Source organism: Aplidium turbinatum, chromosome 9 (assembly GCF_918807975.1).
Source record: "Aplidium turbinatum chromosome 9, kaAplTurb1.1, whole genome shotgun sequence".
NCBI classification, from domain to species: domain Eukaryota; kingdom Metazoa; phylum Chordata; class Ascidiacea; order Aplousobranchia; family Polyclinidae; genus Aplidium; species Aplidium turbinatum.
This window is the reverse complement of record NC_137480.1, coordinates 27,754,066-27,773,980: the sequence shown is the minus strand read 5'-3', so window position 1 is coordinate 27,773,980 and position 19,915 is coordinate 27,754,066. Positions and strand designations below refer to the sequence as shown.

Below are 19,915 nucleotides of genomic sequence, written 5' to 3'. Positions count from 1 at the left end.
GATAAACTGAAAACAGTGGATATTTCTGTACAGTACACAAAAATCAAGTAATGCCACTTTGTACCATGTAAATTGTACACTAAAACTCATTTATGCAAGAAGGCCTCATAGTTAAACAGCCCTAGTGCATAATTTTATTGAGTTATGCCAGCATGTACTGATTGTACTGTGAGTAAGAGGCACTTTATTGATAAAAAATAGTTTTGAGGTAAAATAAGCATGAATCTACCTTTTTGCATCTAAGTCTAACCCTAAACCATTTTTACAGTTTTAATTAAAGCTAAGTTCTGTCTATATATACTCACTTTAAAGTTGCAGTGAAGTTGATACTTACACACCAAGTTGAGGAATTCATTTTCTTACTCATGCTTTCTCACTCAATTCTCAAGCTACCAAGCCATCACAATAATGAGGCTTGTTTTCACACTCCAGTGCAAAAACACTTAAAGGTAATGCTGCACGATACTTTATTGAATTCCCAATTTTATTGCTATGAATTGAAATAAACATATTGCACCGTAGTGGCTGCCAAACTTTTTTGCTTTATCCGTTAATCGTACCACTAATAATTCATGTCACAGACCATGACTATCGATCGCCAAATTGAATCATATCATTGGGAATCATAGCATACCAGGGTTGTCGGTATTTTACCCAACCCAAAAAAAACGATTGGTTTTTTTTTAAAAACCTACTTAAAAAAACAAAAAAAACCCAGAGCATCATATTTGTCCAATTTTTATCAGAAAATTGAAAAAATAAACCAAAGTAGGCTACTACAAGGTACTTAAAACAAACTTCAAATTAGGACTTAAGGATGTGATTGTGAAGGAAATTTCCAAGGATAAATTGAAAACATAGTGGATATTTCTGTACACAAAAATCAAGTATATAATTAATGCCACTTCGTACTACACTAAAACTCATTTATGCAAGAAGGCCTCATAGTTAAACAACCCTAGTGCATTATTTTATCGAGTTATGCCAGCATGTACTGTGAGTGAGAGGCACTTCATTGATAAAAAGTAGTATATATTTGAGATGAAATAAGCATGAATCTACCTTTTTTTGCATCTTTTTAAAATAAAACCAAAAAAACGGGTTTCTCTCAACCCTGTAGCATACTGATCATATCATTGGAAATGATAGCATATGAAGCATATCATTGGGAATAATAACATATGGATCATTATCATTGGGAATGGTAGCATACTGATCGATCATATCATTGGGAATGAAGTGTATCATACCACATCAGAAAGATTTGTTATACAGACGAAATCGGTTAATCGAATCACCTATTTGCCAGACGTTTTGATATGATTATCCGATTGATTCGTTTAACCAATTTACTAAAAAAAAGGTTTATTGTGAATGGGCGTAATTGTTGAGATGTCTGTGCTGACTAGGCTGCAGCGCACGTTACAACTGATACTTCCTACAACTGTTTACAATTCTGGTTAAACTTTAAAGAGTTTAGTAGTTCTGTGTTACGTAACACTATGCTGTATTTTCAAGCCAGCAAAACTGGTCCTTTTTGCATTGATTTATTATCTGCAGACGTTGAAACAATGTAAAAAAGACCAGCTTTGCTGACTGGGAGAGCATTTATGATCAAAGCATTTTTCTGCAAACTGTGGCAATCGGACTTCTTTTAATCTCACCGATATCTGTGACGTCACAACGCGAACTTTGACGTTGATGTTTTTGATTCAAGCGTGCTATTTTTAGCTCCATGCCAGCTGTGTAGTTTTGAGTATGGAACATGGCCTACGAAAATTTTAAAAAGTTTACTAGTTCTGTGTTACATAACACTGTGCTGTATGTTCCAGCCAGCAAAACTGGTCCTTTTTACATTGATTTATCATCTGCAGACGTTGAAACAATGTAAAAGAGACCAGCTTTGATGACTGGGAGAGCATTTATGATCAAAGCATTTTTCTGCAAACTGTGGCAATCGGACTTCTTTTAATCTCACCGATATCTGTGACGTCACAACGCGAACATTGATGTTTTTGATTCAAGCGTGCTATTTTTAGCTCCACACCAGCTGTGTAATTTTGAGTATGGAACATGGTCTACGAAAATAGTGGTATGGTAGAAAAACACGGCTCACACTCATTGTTTGTTTTGAAATCGCAAAGGTTTTTTTTTCAAGTCTTTTGCGCTGTCTGGTAAAATAATTAATGAAGCCCAGCTGTGCGAAAATTGTTTTTTTGTAGTGCGATGTTTATTAGATTATGGCCTGGGATTACAGACACTTGTCTTTGTTTTGATCGCATGCCTATGTCTCACCTCTGCTTCATTTCGCCTTTGAACATTGCAGACAATTATGCGAAGCAAAAAAGAGACATTCTTTTTTCCCTAACAGGCACAATTATACGATTAAATGAATGAAGTATGCAAACCAGAAGCAAATCCTGATGCTTTTATCCGACTTATTCTTTTAAGTGGTATTCGTTTAACCGATGTTTTTACTTAACATTAGATTGGATTTGGGTTGGGATTTCAGGTTTTGATTCAAATAAACGATTGATACGTTTAAGCAGTATACTATTAACCGATTTCGTCTGTATATGTAAACATTTAAGAAATTGTGTAAGATGGGTACTACTTGTGACACTTTTCAATAGCCTACATATAGCTACATATGTAGGCTACATATATATAGCCTACATATAGCTATATATAGCTATATATAGCCTATATTTAGCCTACATTATATTGGTATAACCTGCCACCTGGTGTGCTTTATCTGGCTTTGCATTTTTGCCACTAATCTAGTTATCTTTACTCAGGTGAGCTTCCAAACTCCTGTTCAACCTTTTTGCCAAACACAGCCAAATCTGCCTATTTCCACAAACACAGAGTTGCCAAAATCAGAACTAAATGAACTTCAAGATGATGATTTTCAATGGAAAGAAAGAATTGAGGTACGGTATTCCAAAATCCAAATGCAAGTTTGTGGCATACAAATTGTAAACCTTGTAATTTTGTATATGTGTGAGGCTGTTTGAACAAAAAGAACTCTTTAACATGTTTTTTTTGGAAATAGTATTGAAACATAAATATAGGTAGTGGAAGCGTACTTTGCTTTAATAATATAATGATGAAAGCTGTGTAATGTGTATGATGTTTCACTAGGCCAACACATTCTATTTAAATAAACACTTTCTGATGATCTCACAAAGGTTGAAACAGGCTGTAAGGGTTACTTTCATAATAATAACGCAATTTACGGTGCATACAGTTGGATGAAGAGTTAAAAGCGAGTTGGCAAAGTTGAAGAAAGCTAACATTATTGTGTGATAGGAAAGTGCCAAACTGGATGAAAAATTTGCATACAACATACTGATGGTCCAACCAACTATGCTCTATGAAATCGAAATGGTTTCATCGAGGCGACAATTTGAGTGAAAAAAAAATTTTTTCAATTTTTTTTTAATATAAAAGATAGGAAATTTCATAAACATTTTGAGCATACAAAACTTTTTCTGAATTTTAATGTATTTTGCAAAAAAACAATTTTTTGTTATTCTAGGACTAGGTAGTCCACTGTTTGCAGAACTCAAACATATAATTTGGCATTTTTGGACAACTATTCAGTTCACTTGTGATATTGTGATAAGCAATGCCCTTCTCATATTCAATTGTTAAAATAGATCTAAGAAACTTGTTGGAAACTTGTTACACAAACTTTCAAAGAGATAAAAGTTTTTCCTCATATCATATCATCACAGTAATAAATCTATTTGTATCAGAAAATTGTGCTATTAGCCTATTACATTTGTTTTTCATCAAGAAGGGAGCGTTCTTCCTGGCAGCACAAGCCTGAGCACTCACTAGTACAGCAAGCAATTGTGATTTACTAACCATAAACCTGGTGTAGCTTCCATGCTGGCCATTTAGACCATTCAATCATCTATATCAGCAGTTCTCAATCAAATTCAAAGTTTGTTGCAAATCATGTTGATCAAAGTTAATCAAATCAAAGTTTTTGAATTTGCAACATGATTGATAAATTACAAAATTTAAAAATTGGTTGTGCTTTGATGTGTTGTGTATGACAGTGATTCTCAATCTGTGCATCATTTGAAATTTCTAAGGGTGCCGCACAAACGATCAGTTTCTTTACTAAGCAAATTTGATAGAAAAGAGTTCTGTCCTTTTATAAGGCCAGACCTCTAAGCTCTTTTGTTTTTCGGCGACCAAGCATGGCCTACCAGAGTATCTTCCCGGCGGCCAAATTCTCGCGCTCGACAACTAGAATAAACAATTCGTTAAAAATTTGGGTTTTAAAAATCTGTTAATTGATATCGGTTTTGCATTCACTCAGGTAAGAACAACGCAAATAATGCCCTGAAACAAATTTGTAGTTGTATTTAAATGCACTGCTATGGTCTAGACACCGTGCACAAGCCTTCAGAACTGAAGGTTGAAGTCGATTACAGATAAACGACATCAAGTGTTTTTCTGCAATTGTTTCAGTGTTCAACTGATTTTTTTTATCATAAGAAGCTTTTATATGATATTATACAAAAAATTAGCATTTTATCAAGCAGTGTATAAACACAATTCATTACTGTAATTCAAACAAATAGAAATTTGGATTCAATAGTTTGCATTGGCGGGTATTACTTTATCAACTATTAATTTGCTAAATTTCAGATTACAAAATGAAAACAAACACTGAACACTGAAACATTTGAAGAAACATTTCTGAAGCAAATGAACCCAAGTATACTTTTATCTGCAATCGAGTTTAGCCTTCAGTTCTGAATCTTGTGCATGGTGTCTAGGATGTCTATTCGGTACGTACTTAGAGAATGAACGAACGCGAGTGGAGAAAAGAAAGTTTCAAATACTAATGGAGTGGAGACCCAGGCAGCAAATCAGTCATTTTTTATGTTGATTCATCAATATATCTACAGACTGATTAGCTGACTGGGTTTCTGTAATCCACATGTGGGTCATTCCATGTCAAATCACCCAAAAAAATTGAAATTTTAAACACCACCTTCTCCGATTTTGATGAAATTTGGCACGTTTGTTGCATATGGGCAGAAACCCTCAAATCATAGGCGCCGACTTTTATTTTTGCACGGGGTGGCGGATAGCACAATATGGCAACCTAAAAACTTTCAAACTGCATGTTTTTGTTTGATTTTTACTAAGCGTGTTTCGTAGATGCTATTATCTTTTCACACCTGATTTGTAGCTCGATAATTTACAAAGCAACTTTAAAACAAAGCACAGGAGGTATGTCGTGAATTTTATTGTTACGTTGCTGCTCTGACACTTAACATTTGGCAAAAGTATTTTTGCGAACAGCAGCTCTGTCAATCCAATTGTTAATCGTCAACTTGTAACCGTGAAGCTTCAGCTTGATAAACATTTAAAATTAGGACGTGGTTCAATCTCTGTTGCGTCATGGTAGATCGCAAGGAGGTTTTTATGCGCCTGAGTGCACTAAACGATCGCTCCGCCTCGCAGGTGGTGGAAGGCAACGATAAGTATATTTTCACAATGCAGACCACGTTTGGAAGCATTAATGAAATTGTTTCATTGCTTGCAAATAGATCAAGCAGTTGCGACATAGTTGAAACAAAAATCTGTTTTTGTTGTTGAAAACTTTCCAGCTGTTGCAATTCCAGACGCAGAAGCGTTGGGTTTATGTCATCTTTATATGTGGCAGCGACATTTTCAAAAGCAGCTCTGTTCTTTTCCGATGCTTGATCCTTGGAAAGCAGAACTGTTTCCATGTCATTATCGTTTTCATGTCCTGCTGTGAATAATGTGACAAAAGTGAAGAAGAACACTGTTTAAATACGTCTAAATAAATGCTTTGGTAGTAAGCATCTACGGTAGAAAAATAAACGGTTGCTGTTGCTGGTCATCGAAAGATATTGCAGTACGTCCACCACGGCCACGCAGCAAAGATGGCAACTGCAAACCCATATCAACAGCTGATTTTTTACATGCTTCAAACAACGCAGATGCCTCACTTTATGTTGCTGCATTCCAAGAAACCGTTCATGATACGGCTTCCAGTAATTCACGTACCTTTCCGACATTGATCCCACGTTTCTGAACAGTGATATGTACAGGGCTTAAAATAAGCAAAAGCTTTTGCAGGACACGCAAGAAAAAGTAAAAGTCCAAATTATCCATGGATGGCATGGATGCTGTCCATGTGCATGGAACATGGCTAGTGGCATTGTTTCGAGTGACAGCATCCATGCCATCTTCTTTCGATGCCGTGTCAAGCCAATCTAGTATGACCTCATACTGGTCAAGAAAAGCATTTACACTGGGAGCTGCTTTTCGAAAATTTTCGAAAGTTTTGAAAATTGCATTTTTTTAATGAAATTTGAAAATAGATATTCATTTAGGGGGTGGAGCTATCAATCATCGAGATAATTTTATTTACAATTTTTTTATAGCTAGCATAATTTATAGCGATATTATAAGCAGTTTAAAAATTTTCAAAAAAGATTTTTGAGGGAGGCAATAGAAAGATCGTATTTTATTGCTTAAAAAATCCCATTGCAAACCTAACAAATGTAACAATGACTTATGACAAATAACAAATAAAACGATCGCAACAACAACAAGGAAAAATTCGTAGCCACGTGTTGCGTAATCTTCACGTAGCTTGCTTGATGTTACGCGAGTATCATGCTTGTGACAAAACAATCATTTTCTTCGCAATGCTGTATTGGTTCACCTCTTGCTTTATGTTGACTTGAAGCGAAAACAAATGATCAAAAAAAGATTTAAACGTCCGTTCAAATTACCTTTATTTGCAGTAAGTAATGTAGCTTAAACGGGGTGGCTGCCACCGCGCTACAGCGGTTACGGGGTGGCGTGGCCACCCCATAACCCCGTAAGTCGGCGCCAGTGCCTCAAATATAAAATTTTATCGCAATCGGACCATTTGCTCTGGAGATATTGACCTTTGAACTTTTGACCTTTTTGACGAGGCGCCAAATTATAAAATTCAATATCTCATTAACCACTTGACCAATACCCATGTGTGAGGCATAGGCGCCGAGTTTTCAAAATAGCTGGGCGGGCGAACACATACTGTCACGTCATAAACTTTCATAAAGGTTATTTTGTGCGTTTTTCAAAAGGGCGATTTTGCTAGGTTGTTGGGCTAGCCTAGTTTTGCATTTAAGTCTATGTCTCCTCTAACACGATTTGGAAACAAGTAATAAATATAATTGGTACGCAACAACGTCTGGTCCTGGTAATTCAGTTCCGCATATTTTTTGTGATTGGTATGTGCGGGTTGCGGGACGAAAACTGCAATACTGTACTAGTTCCATAATTACATTGCTATTGTTGATACAACACGATAACACACACACAATACATCGGTGGGTTCATACGATAAGTCGCTCCTAGCGGGCGCACAGATAAGAAACTAGATTCTGTAATGCAACGCAGAAGCGATTTTACGACAATTCAGCTCCCGAGAAGCCATCTAGCGATAAACTGCGCTATTGAACCGAGCTTACATTGAATCTACAATCAGAACAGTTATATAACGAAGGAGCTGAACTGCAACTAATGACAACCAACGATGTAAAAGCAGTGGATATTGCGGTCAGACTTTTGCCGCGAATGAAGTTCCTTGCAGGTTTGCGCAATTTACTTGATTTATAGCACTGGGCTACGAGCGGCAGAGTGGAGACAAACGGCGCGGCCGGACACTTTTGCTGGTTTAACGGCGAATCAACGTTGTTTAACGTTGCATGAATGTAACAATGGCAATAATTGACGAAAACTAATCGCTTAATTAGTAGGTCTAGTAGGGCCTATCATATGGCGACAAAAACCCTGCGAATAAGGTAAGTAGGCTAGTATTAGAAGGTGGCAGATGGTTACAGAAATTTTGGGACTTAAAATTGCATTAAATTTTTTTTTTTAATTCCTGAAATGTCCGGCGGGCGCGGCCCGCCCGCCCGCCCGGGACTCGGCGCCAGTGGTGTGAGGTATCATATTAAAGGGAATTGACTCAGGAATTCATTTTTGACAATAAAATCTGAATTTAACTTTGTTTAGAAGTGATGACCTTTTCACCTATATTTTGACCTTGAATTTCACCTTGTGGAACAAGTTCGATTTTTATTTTGAAACACCCAAATTGTAGTCAAGGTAATGGACTATAACCTTTGTAAAAATCAGAACACTATTATTTTTCGTGTTTGAGATATGTGGATGTAAAAATTCTGTATTTTATGAAAAAAAATTTTTTCAGTAAAAATTTTTGCAAGGTCAAATATGGTATCTGAATGATTGCTAATTTGAAGTCTAGACTTCAGGACTGAATCACAAAATAGTTTCACAATAAATACATCAGAAAAGAGCATTGATCTTTGATGTTTTATCATTATTCTCCTGTCATGATAAAGCAACAGCGGCAGTATATAATTATATTGGATGAATCTGCATCCGTTTAGGAGTTTTCCAATTGCTTGATATGCATAAATTTACAATGATATGACACAACCGTGTAATATCATACATCTTAAGTACCATACAGAATTAATAGGGTGAATTACAGTGTTTGAAGAATAGTTGAGACTTTTTCAAATTTGAGCAGTTTTGTGATATTTACCACCTTCCTGACTAATTTACAGACTTGTTCTAATCATTAATTTAGTATGTTTGAATGTTAGTCTAAGTTAAAAATGTGTTTTCAAACGTTTTTGTTGTTTTTTGACTTTTCTATTTACCTGCAATATTTATTTAGTGCAAATACAATGCTCAAATTAAGAAAAACTTCATGAGCTATAATTAGCATGCGTATTTTCAAGACAAAGAAAAATTGCAATTAACACAATGACAAAAATGTTATTTTTCTGATTTCAATGATAGTAATGTGTACGATACAAGGTTACTTTGGGTAAAATACCCAGTAAGACATTAAATAGTGAGCACAAGAGTTTATGATCATTTTACCTCAGACTCAGAGCATGTAGTTTGACTTGGAAAATTCATAAGCCGCACAATTTGAGAAAGTGGTTACTGAAAAAACAGTTTTACTCTTCTGCAATGGAGGAAATAAATGACCAATTTGGACAAACTTTGGATATTTGCAATAAATCATATCTGCTCAGCAGGCAGTTGCGCGATGATGAAGAAGTCAAAGATGGGGTATTAACTATGCACAGAATAACCTTTTCTGGTATCCAACATCGATCTACTTGTAATGGCCACCGGAAATTAGGAAATCACCAAACTCTTCAGATACCTTCTCCACCATTCCTATCCAGGGAAACTCATCATACATGTAACACACATAAGTTTTTTCCTTTATTATAAAAGGAACCTGCAACATTTCATCATTGCAAACCATAGGTTCAACATCTGAAATCGGAACCAGCTTAGGAGTAGTAGATTGAGAGCTGATTTTAAATGCTTTAAGAGTTGCCCTTGTTGCAGGAGCAAAGCGATGGTATTGGAGTGTACCTGGAATAGTTTTCGCACACTCAAATCTAGGCTGTAGTTCCTCTTCTGAAATAGCTACCTCAGCCACGTCAACATGGAAAAAATAAATGCCAGAAAAGTTGTGGAGGCACTATTCGAACATTGATGTAGTGGTTAAAATATGATCAGTGGATGGTCTTTGGAGGCTTGCTTTGCGAACAAGTCTTTTGACTGTACCTCCAATGCCATCGCAGGCACTCTTGTCATGCAAGGTGACAAAAAAAGATCCATTCGCACTATAGGTCAAAGTCTGCTTGGTGGTAACACAAATTGATAAAATTGTATTTATTCTTGTATTGACCACCGCACCCGATGGAAAGTAGTGAATTTTTTCAAGTTGTGGAATTTTAAGTTTCAGATAGGGGATTACATGCTTGAAAAAGGTGTGGACTACCACAGTGTTGTGTTCCTTGCAGTTGCTGATAACACACATGTTAAGGTGTTCAAGGCTTTCATCGTCAGAGCGGTAGTATGCAACAAAGGGGTGGAGGGCAGCTTGTGAGTTTTCCCAATGGTAACTTTGAATCTCGTCTTGGATAACAAAGGAATAGTTTTCTGCAAAATCACCTTTGCTTGTACAACAACTTCTTTCATGGGCGTCATTGGTAGATTTGAGATTGTTCATGTACCGTAACCTTTTTGAGATTTAGCAATATAGCTGTGACGTGTAATGTAAGTTTTTAAATCTGATTACTCAATGTATCTACAAATTCTTCTTTTGGTTCTACAATGCTGATTAATTGAATACAATCAACAGTCAGTCAGTCACCCATTGCTTATAACGTATCTCATCCAGATCTGCTAATTCACCACAGTTTTGCAAAAAAAAAACGTTAGTTTCCTGTTTGCTAGGGTAACTCTTACAATAACCCATCAATGCCATCATGCACGCTTCATTTTCAGTGGAACAGACACAACTTGCCATTAATTGATTTGTTGTGAAACTGAATGATTCCACCATGAGTTTTGGACTTTAATGTATCCTACACATGCACACAGAGTGTGTCACTGAAGTTCCAGCTAATACGCACCATTTTGGTCGAAGAACCGCAAATGTAGAAAACCCTACTTTGCTCAAACCAAACTGCATTTGAGTCTCATTGAAAGCTGCATTGTGCATGAAGTTCCTTCAAATTACATAGAACCAAACGTTTCTTGTGTTCTTCTTTTTCCCCATTTTTGTTATAAACACTTACTTTCTCCTTCGCTCCTGGATACATACGCCTGTTGTCATCATTTTCATAAAAATGCATTATTTTATCCCGGAGTGTCAAATCCGTAGCTTTTCCCTTTTTGTCACATTGGCCTAATATTCTTTTTTCATTTTTGACAGTCCTGCTCTTTTTAACCATGTAGTTTGTTGCTTCAAATAGTTGCATTGTGTGCTCAATGGTGAACGGAGAGAGAATCAGTATTTGAACACGTTCAGCATAGGAATTACTTTGTTTGAATCTATTTATCAGCTCACCGAACATAGAATTGTATAGTTCAAGATCGTGGTTTTCATTATCAGTCTCTGATTCTGATAATTCCAGTTGAGTTTCATAGAGCTTTTCCAGACCACGCCTTAGTTTGATTGTCCCTCTTTTTAGCTTGATTTTTTGCTTGATGGTGCCAACTGCCAAGCCTCCAGTTTTGACGGGTCAGCGCATCAGCTGTAAAATGCTTGCACTGATTGTGAAATTGACGCAGATGCATGCGCGACGGGCGACGGCATTACCTCATACACGAAGAGAAATAAAGAGAAAATCAATTTACCACTGCTATGCAAATTGAAATTGTTTTAGCATTTCTGTCGTTTATTTTTTGGTCAATTAACCAACATGGCCATAACTTTTTTTAGGTCACTGCAAAATCATTTTGGTTCAACTTCATGCCTGTTTTTTTTTTATTGGTCAGGACCTGAAATAAGTTTGGTCACTTTTTAAATGCAGTCTAGTAACTTTGAGTCATACTAAATTATACTGCAGTTCATGATGCTAATTGTAAAATAAAGAATATCAAGTTCCAAAAGCCTAGATTTTGAGTGACAACCAAAAAAAAGTTACTTTTCATAAAATACAGAATTTTTACATCCACATATCTCAAAAACGAAAAATAATAGTGTTCTGATTTTTACAGAGGTAATAGTCCATTACCTTGACTACAATTTGGGTGTTTCAAAATAAAAATCGAACTTGTTCCACAAGGTGAAATTCAAGGTCAAAATATAGGTGAAAAGGTCATTACTTCTAAACAAAGTTAAATGCAGAGTTTATTGTCAAAAATGAATTCCTGAGTCAATTCCCTTTAAAATGATACCTCACACATGGGTATTGGTCAAGCGGTTAATAAGAAATTGAGTTTTAAACTTTGGCGCCTCGTCGAAAAGGTCAAAAGTTCAAAGGTCAATATCTCCAGAACCATTGGTCCAATCACGATAAAATTTTATATTTGAGGGTTTCTGCCCATATGCAACAAACGTGCTAAATTTCATCAAAATCGGAGAAGGTGGTGTTTAACCCATTGGGTGATTTGACATGGAATGACCCATGTGTCCAAAATTTGCGTCGGCATTTATTTGCCGACGAATTTCACACTTTGTTCGATTACTTCTGTATTACTTCCGCCAAATTCAAAGGGTGAAGCTGGCGACTAAACATGGTTTACCATCGCAATAGTTTCGGAGGCCATTTAACGACTTCTTGGCCGGGAGTTTAGAGGCCTGTAAGACTACATAATGTATGCTCAACTTAATTATTTTGAGAAAGCAGATTATAAACAGACGTAACCCAACAACAACACTGCATTTAACATTACAAAAACAATACGGTACGGCCGTACGCAAACGTTTTCGGCTAATCATGCAGCCCTTTTCAAGCCTATAAAAAAAACATTTTTAAAATATAAGAAAGCGGATTGTTAATCAATGCTTAATTTAAAAATATACAAACATTAGAGCCTACGGTAGCCAGCAGCCTATTAGCCTTACAGTCAGGGTTGATCTCTAAGTGGTCAAAACTGGTTTGACCACTAAGCGGTTTAAACCTGGTTTTAACCGGTCAAAACTAGGTTTAAACCGGTCAAAACCCAGAAAAATATTTTTATGTAGTGAATGGTCGGCTACCTGGGCTATGGGCTATTTAGGAAATATGTATGTATTATATAAAAGCAGTTGTGAGTAGTGACCATTTTGATATGCAGGCCTCCAAGCCTTAAAGCAGCCGGCGGCCATGGCCGCTAAGTAGTGCTTGAATGACCGCCTGTGCTACCTTCTCCGTCGGCCAAGTTTGGCCGCCGGTTTCTTCTAGCTAATTATTTAATTTTGCAATAGAATGATTGTGGATTAAATGTCGAAAATATGTAGTATCAAAGAGTGACGCAGAATTAGGTCAGCGCATCATAGTCACTACTCATCATCATCATCATAATCCATCGTCGGTTTGTTCCCCACTAGTGGGGGTGGCCGATTGTTTCCGCGCAGCAATTGTTTTAATCCCTTTTCTCCATTTCACCCTGTCCCTTGCATCTTCCTCCTTCAGTCCGACTTTTTTAAATTCATCCTTCACTTGTTGTTTCCACGTTCTTCTTGGACGACCGCGTTTCCTCTTCCCATCCACCTTTAGATCTAGTGCCTTTCTAAGAAAACTTCCTTCCTCCCTCCTTATCACATGTCCATACCATCTTACTCCATTTTCCCTTGCCAGTTGGTCTATGGTCTCTCTCATCTCTAGCATATCCAACAATTCTTCAGTCCTTTTTTCCCTTCTCGTTTTCACCCCACACATTGCTCTCACCATTGACCTTTCCGTTCTTCTCAGGATTGCCAGTTCACTCTCTCTTAATATCCATGTCTCGCTACCATATAGCATTGCAGGCCGCACACAGCTCCGATATACTTTCCCTTTCATCCTTAGTGAGAATTTTCTGCCATACAACATTTCCCCACATTCCCTGAACTTTACCCAGCCCAATCTTGCCCTTGTTGTCACCGCTGCTTCACATCCACCACTTCCATTTATCCGATCACCCAGATAACAGAAGTCTGTCACTGTTTCTATGCCATGGCAGAACTCATCATCATGACCTTCCACTTCATTCCTTTCTTTACTGCATTTCCCATAAACAAAACACTTCGCCAATCTTGTTGCGGCTCTCTTGACATTAGCACATCTTGCATGTACCCACTTTCCACATTCCTTGCATTGCATTGAATTTCTCATCACTCTCTTGCCACATATTCCACAGGGATCTACTTTGCTCTCAACAACTGTTCCTTCTGCTCCACTCACCATCACTTGTTTTTTCAAGATTCACCTTCATACCCTTGGTTTCAAATGCTTCTTTCCATTTCTCAAACTTTCTCTCCATTCCCTCCATACTATTACTTGTCAAGACCAGGTCGTCTGCATACAAAATTTCACTCAATAAGCCCTCCCTCACTCCTTCAGTTACAACGTCAACCACAATAGCAACTATCAGAGGTGACAAAACTGATCCTTGGTGTACACCAACTTTCACAAAAAACTCGTTTGAATAATTTGATCCAACTCTCACTTTTGTTCTTGCATCCTCATACATAGACATCACAGCTCTCACTAATACCTCCGGTATACCTCTTTTCCTCATTGCCCACTCCATCACTTTCCTTGGTACTCTGTCAAATGCCTTTTCTAAGTACTGTTGTATTGAATAAGTTCTAAGTTCACAAGTTCACAAGTTTGTAATGTTTCGCGCTAGCCTTTACGTCTGACTATTTCGGACGAACTCCCAAAGACGAACAGATAACTTTATTTGAATCTCAAACATAAATTGGCAATGTACACGCCCACATAGCTGCGGCACTAACGATTGACTTTGACAACTAGTTGAACTCGAGTTGGAGAATGCCGCATCGCTGTCAGGAAAGCGTATTTACCAGCGGCCAATCAAGAGGTCATGGAAAACGCGTAAGGCAAAATGTGAAACACAAGGTACAAACTTAAAGGGCAAGTTCTCAAATAAATTAAAAGTTTAAAGGCACGTTTCCAATATTACATCCCCCTTTGTCTGAAGAAAGAAAACTATTTCACAATACACAAACAGATTAAAATGAACTTATGAAGAGTGGTACACTGCCAGATACACATGAAATAACGAAATCACATCTACTACACAATTTACTTTCAAAAAACTTGGATGAACAATAAGAACAACTTATAGCACGTTGCACAACACGAAATCTGAACGTACCACGATACTATCACACTATGTGCACTACTACTTAGGTTGCACAGACACCATATCTCTCAGGAGGCTTTACTACCCGGCCAGAACGGGTCATATACGGTGCTGGCATATTATTTTGGCGTGGCGCATTGGGCTCGTCGTTAGATTGATCAAATACATGTGCATCAGGAACCAAAGGATTAAATTTGAATGTCGGCTCCACATTAATTAAATATCTCCGGTTTCTCCGGTAGGTGTTGCCATAAGAATCACGCACATTATAGGATCGCGGTGAATTGTGACGACCGGTTACGACAGCTGGCTCCCATTTTTTTCCAACTCTGTGGCGAACATTTTGGCCATTAACAAGAGGTGTCATGGGTCTACTTGAGCGATCATAATACCTTTTGTTGCGAGTACGACGTTTTACAAATTGTTTCTTCACAAAAGCGGGGTCAACTGAGACGGGCTGTAATTGGTCTTCTGTCATTGGTATTAGTTCTCGCAATCTTCTCCCCATCAACAACTGAGCAGGTGATCCTTCAGGTCCAATGGGTGTGTTCCTGTATTCTAAAATACTGAGATAAGGGTCACGGTTGGTGCTTAAGGCTTTGTCTAATAAACGTTTAGCAGTTTGAACAAACTTTTCTACAAGCCTATTTGATTGTGGGTATAATGGGCTAGAAGTTTTGTGATTAATTTTCCAACTATCACAAAAATTTGCAAACTCTTTTGAGTGAAATGGAGGGCCATTATCTGATCGGAGGGTTTTTGGAATACCATGTCTGCAAAAGAAGGATTTCATGTGATGAATTACGTTTTGACTAGTGATCCTATTTAACAAAGCGGTTTCAAAAAATCTACTGTAACAGTCGACGACAATTAAATAGTTCGCATTGTTCCAGTGAAACAAATCTGCTCCAACAATTTCCCATGGGTTACTGGGTGGTTCGTGAGGAATTAAAGGCTCTTTGGGATTGTTGTACTGCAATTGTTTACAAATGTCACAAACAGAGATCAAATCATTAATATCAGAGGACATACCAGGCCAATAAAACAGATCTCGGGCTTTTTGGGTACATTTCACAATTCCTAAATGACAAGCATGCAACATTTCAAGCATTTCTTTACGAAGTGCAAATGGCACAACGATACGTTCACCTCTCAAAATTAAACCATTATGCAAAGATAACTCGGATCTGAGTTTCCAATAAGGACAAGCATGGATATCAAGGCTCTTTTTATGTTTGGGCCAATTGTTCAATAGATACTTTGTTAAGATTTGTGATGTTCTGTCATCTTTTGTTGCACTTCTAATGTTTTCTAAACAGTCAGTCTGAACAGGAAACGATTCTGCTATCATTAAAACTTGGCTGTCTGTATCAAATTGTGGCTCACCAACATCTTCAGGGTGCTTTCTAGACAACGTGTCTGCAACTGATATAGACTTTCCAGGTCGAAATTCGACGTTGAGGTCATACGGCTGAATTTTGATCATCATGCGTTGTAGTCTTGGTGGCGCACTTGAAAGTGGTTTCTTGAAAATGGACTGTAGAGGCTTGTGATCAGAATGAATGGTAAAATGTCGGCCATAAACATACTGGTGGAATTTAACACAACCATAAACGATGGCTAACATTTCTTTTTCGATTTGAGAGTAGTTTTGTTCAGTAGGTGTGAGCGCGCGGGATGCATAAGCGATTGGTCCTTTGTGTTGCAATAGCACTGCACCAAGTCCATCTTTAGAGGCATCAACTTGAATACACACAGGTTTTTTCGGTTCAAAGTATTGTAAGACTGTACCTGGTTGCCTTGTGATGTAGTCTTTCACGTGTTGATACTGCTCGTCGTTTTCTGAATTCCACGTCCACGTGTCTTGCTTCAGGAGATTTCGCAATGGCGCTGTAATCTCTGATAACTGTGGTGCAAATTTTCTCAAAAAATTAATTAATCCCAAAAAAGTTTGGAGTTCTTTCTTTGAATTCGGTGGCTTCATGTTTGTAATAGCATTGATTTTGTTTGGGTCTGGTTTAATACCATTTTCGCCAATAATATGTCCATAGTAAGATACTTCGGACAAACCAAATTTGCATTTATCCAGGTTTAGCTTTATACCTACTTTTCTGCATCGATCAAGTGTTGTTTTCAAGTTCTCGACTGCTTCTTTTTTGGTATCAGCCCACAGCAAAATGTCGTCAATAATAACGCCTTGCTTCGGAATTCCTTGCAGGGATTCTTCCATACGCTTCTGAAACACATCTTGTGAAACCTTTAAACCAAACGGTAATCGCAAAAATCGGTAATTTCCAAAGCTTGTTGAAAATGTTGTAAGTTTAGAACTTTCTTCGTCTAAAGGTATTTGCCAGTAGCCTGATCTGGCATCCAAAATTGAAAAATATGTAGCTCCAGAAATGTTACAAGCAACGTCTTCAAACGTAGGTAACTGGTGGTGCTGACGCTTTACAACGTTGTTTAACGGTCTCGGGTCCAAACATAAACGCAACTTGCCATTCTTTTTACATGTAATAGCAATAGAATTTACCCAATCAGAGTGTTCGTTCACAGGTTCAACAATTTTTTGAGAAACTAATGAATCTAATTCAGCTTTAACTTTGTCTTGTAGGGCAATTGGTATTCGTCGAGGTGGAATTCTAACGGGAGTGGCATTTTCCTCAATTACGATTTTATAAGGTTCAGGAAAACAACCAATGCCATCAAATACATCGTTATATTCTCTAAGCAAATCTTGATATCTATCAGCGACTTTCGGCATGCGATGTTCAACTTGTAAAACAATTTTCATCAGACCCATTGAAGTACTTGATTTTAGACAAAAAAGTGGCGGTGAATGACTATCTACAACGTAAAATGTGTGGTTTTGAACGATATCTCTATACTTGCAATTTAAGGATATTTTTCCAAGTGGGTGAATGATGGTTCCTCCATAAGCAGTTAGCGTAGCGTTGGTAGGAGATAGTTCACTTAAGTGAGAAAACTTTTCATACACGTTTTTTGGAATTACGTTAACTTGAGCTCCAGAGTCCAATTTAAACTTCACATTGAAATTGTAGTCAGCCATTAAGATATTTACAAACATTTCATCAGGGTTGGAGTCATTTTTGTCTATGCAGCCAATAAAATATGATGACTCACCATTGTTGTCTTCGATTGTTAGCTGACGAATTGGTCGATTTCTACAAACGAAAGAAAAGTGGTTCGGCCGTCCACAGTTGTGGCATTTCTTTCCTTCTGCTGGACATTTCCTCCCATGCTTATACCCGCATTTGGAACAGTTCGGTCCACTTCTTTGTTGTCTTCGATCTTCTAACTTGAAGTGACGACGATGGCTGGAGAACTTCGCGTAATTGACGTGTGAGGATTCAGGGAACACGTGAGTGATTTGTTGTTGGGAAATCTCCTCGCCTTGCACAATTTCGATGCAACGTTCCAGCGTTGGATTCAGTTCTTGTAACAATCTTTTGCGTACATCGTCAGACCGTACGCCTCTCACCACATTATCACGTATCAGGCTATCACGTAGATTGCCAAGCTCACAACGACCTGCCATCAAACCGAGATCGGTAACAAACGAATCGAATGGTTCATCCAGTCCTTGACTTCGAGTGAATAACTTGTGACGTTCAACGGTAATGTTCTTTCTAGGCTCGCAGAACTGCTCGAATTTATCCAGAATTGATTTGGGATTTTTCTTTTCGTCTTCTGTCAGTGTCCATGTGTTATATATGTCACGGCCCTCCTTTCCAATGTACAGTAGCAAGTAGCTGCATTTTTCGACATTTGACTTCGCAGATAGAGGCCCACTAAACGTCAACTCGATCATCTGCCTCCATTTTTTAAAATTATCAGCGACGTTTCCTCGTTGAAAGTTCATTTCATTCTTCGTTGCTTGCGTCGAATCCATCTGACACCATGTAATGTTTCGCGCCAGCCTTTACGTCTGACTATTTCGGACGAACTCCCAAAGACGAACAGATAACTTTATTTGAATCTCAAACATAAATTGGCAATGTACACGCCCACATAGCTGCGGCACTAACGATTGACTTTGACAACTAGTTGAACTCGAGTTGGAGAATGCCGCATCGCTGTCAGGAAAGCGTATTTACCAGCGGCCAATCAAGAGGTCATGGAAAACGCGTAAGGCAAAATGTGAAACACAAGGTACAAACTTAAAGGGCAAGTTCTCAAATAAATTAAAAGTTTAAAGGCACGTTTCCAATATTGCAATAAGTAAGAATAAGTTAAGAATAAGTTATAAGTTCTAAGTTCTTTTCTAAGTTCACTACTGTTGTATTGAATATATCCAGCTGCTATCACCAGCGCTGTAAGTCTTGTTTGCAATTCCCGATGTTTAATTTAACGAAGTGTTAATCCGAAGTGCTAATTTACATCGGCTGGCAATATTGTCGTTTTTATATCGATTCAATGTTGTCAGACATTGAATCGTTGTTAAAAAGAAGAACTAGGTTAGTTGACATCCGTGGGTAAAACACGTGTCTTCATAGTTGAGAACGCTGTGGTTTAGTGACTTCACACCCTCAATGGTGACATCATAACGGAATAAATGGTCAGGTTTTATGAAAGGCGGTATGCACTATGCAGTTGAAACAATTTACTGAGCTGCGAGCAGTGAAAACAATTTAGGGTCGTTAGATGGTCCCGCAATACCGGATTACAATCCCGATAAAACATTTAATGCCTGGTACAACGATTCTATTGCAGGACATCGCCCAGACTTCAACAGCGCTAAGTGATCATTATAACATTGTTGCAAGTTTAATGCTATTTACTTGTGCTATAGTTATTGTATTTTGGCCTCCAAGCACGCAGATTTGGCCGCCGAGAAGGAGCTCTCGGTAAGCCACGATGGCTGCCGGAAAAAAAACACGAGTTTTAAGGCCTGAGCCTCGAAATAGCTGGCGGCCATGGCCGCCTGAACTTTCATTAATGGCCGCCAATACCCACCTGTCAGGCAAAATTTGATGGCAAATGTTTTTCATAAAAAAAAATTTGTTGGAATAAATTCTTGTACTTCAGTTGGCTGTGCAAATTGTTCATCGTTCTACCAAGCATTTTTTGGTTCATCAGAAACTTATTTTTAGAATTTGAATTTTCTCAATAATTAAAATACCCATATTTTACACACCATAAGGCGCAATTCGTGCGGCTTATAAGCCGGTGCGCCTAATATATGGATCAAGTAGTGCTT

General features: G+C 37.8%; 1 protein-coding gene across 4 annotated transcripts in view; it reads left to right on the top strand.

Moving 5' to 3' along the window:
- Window positions 1-273: 273 nt before the first annotated feature.
- Window positions 274-19,915, top strand: part of LOC145777284 (transforming acidic coiled-coil-containing protein 3-like) — a 46,070-nt gene continuing 26,428 nt past the window's right edge. For 2 of the 4 annotated variants that reach the window (XM_082588632.1, XM_082588631.1), the window contains exons 1-2: window positions 274-449; window positions 2,799-2,933. In XM_082588632.1, the coding sequence (XP_082444758.1) occupies window positions 366-449; window positions 2,799-2,933 (219 nt within the window). In that variant the 5' untranslated portion in view covers window positions 274-365. The remainder of the gene's footprint in view (window positions 450-2,798; window positions 2,934-19,915) is intronic. The other 2 variants (XM_082588633.1, XM_082588634.1) reach the window with 2 other exon arrangements.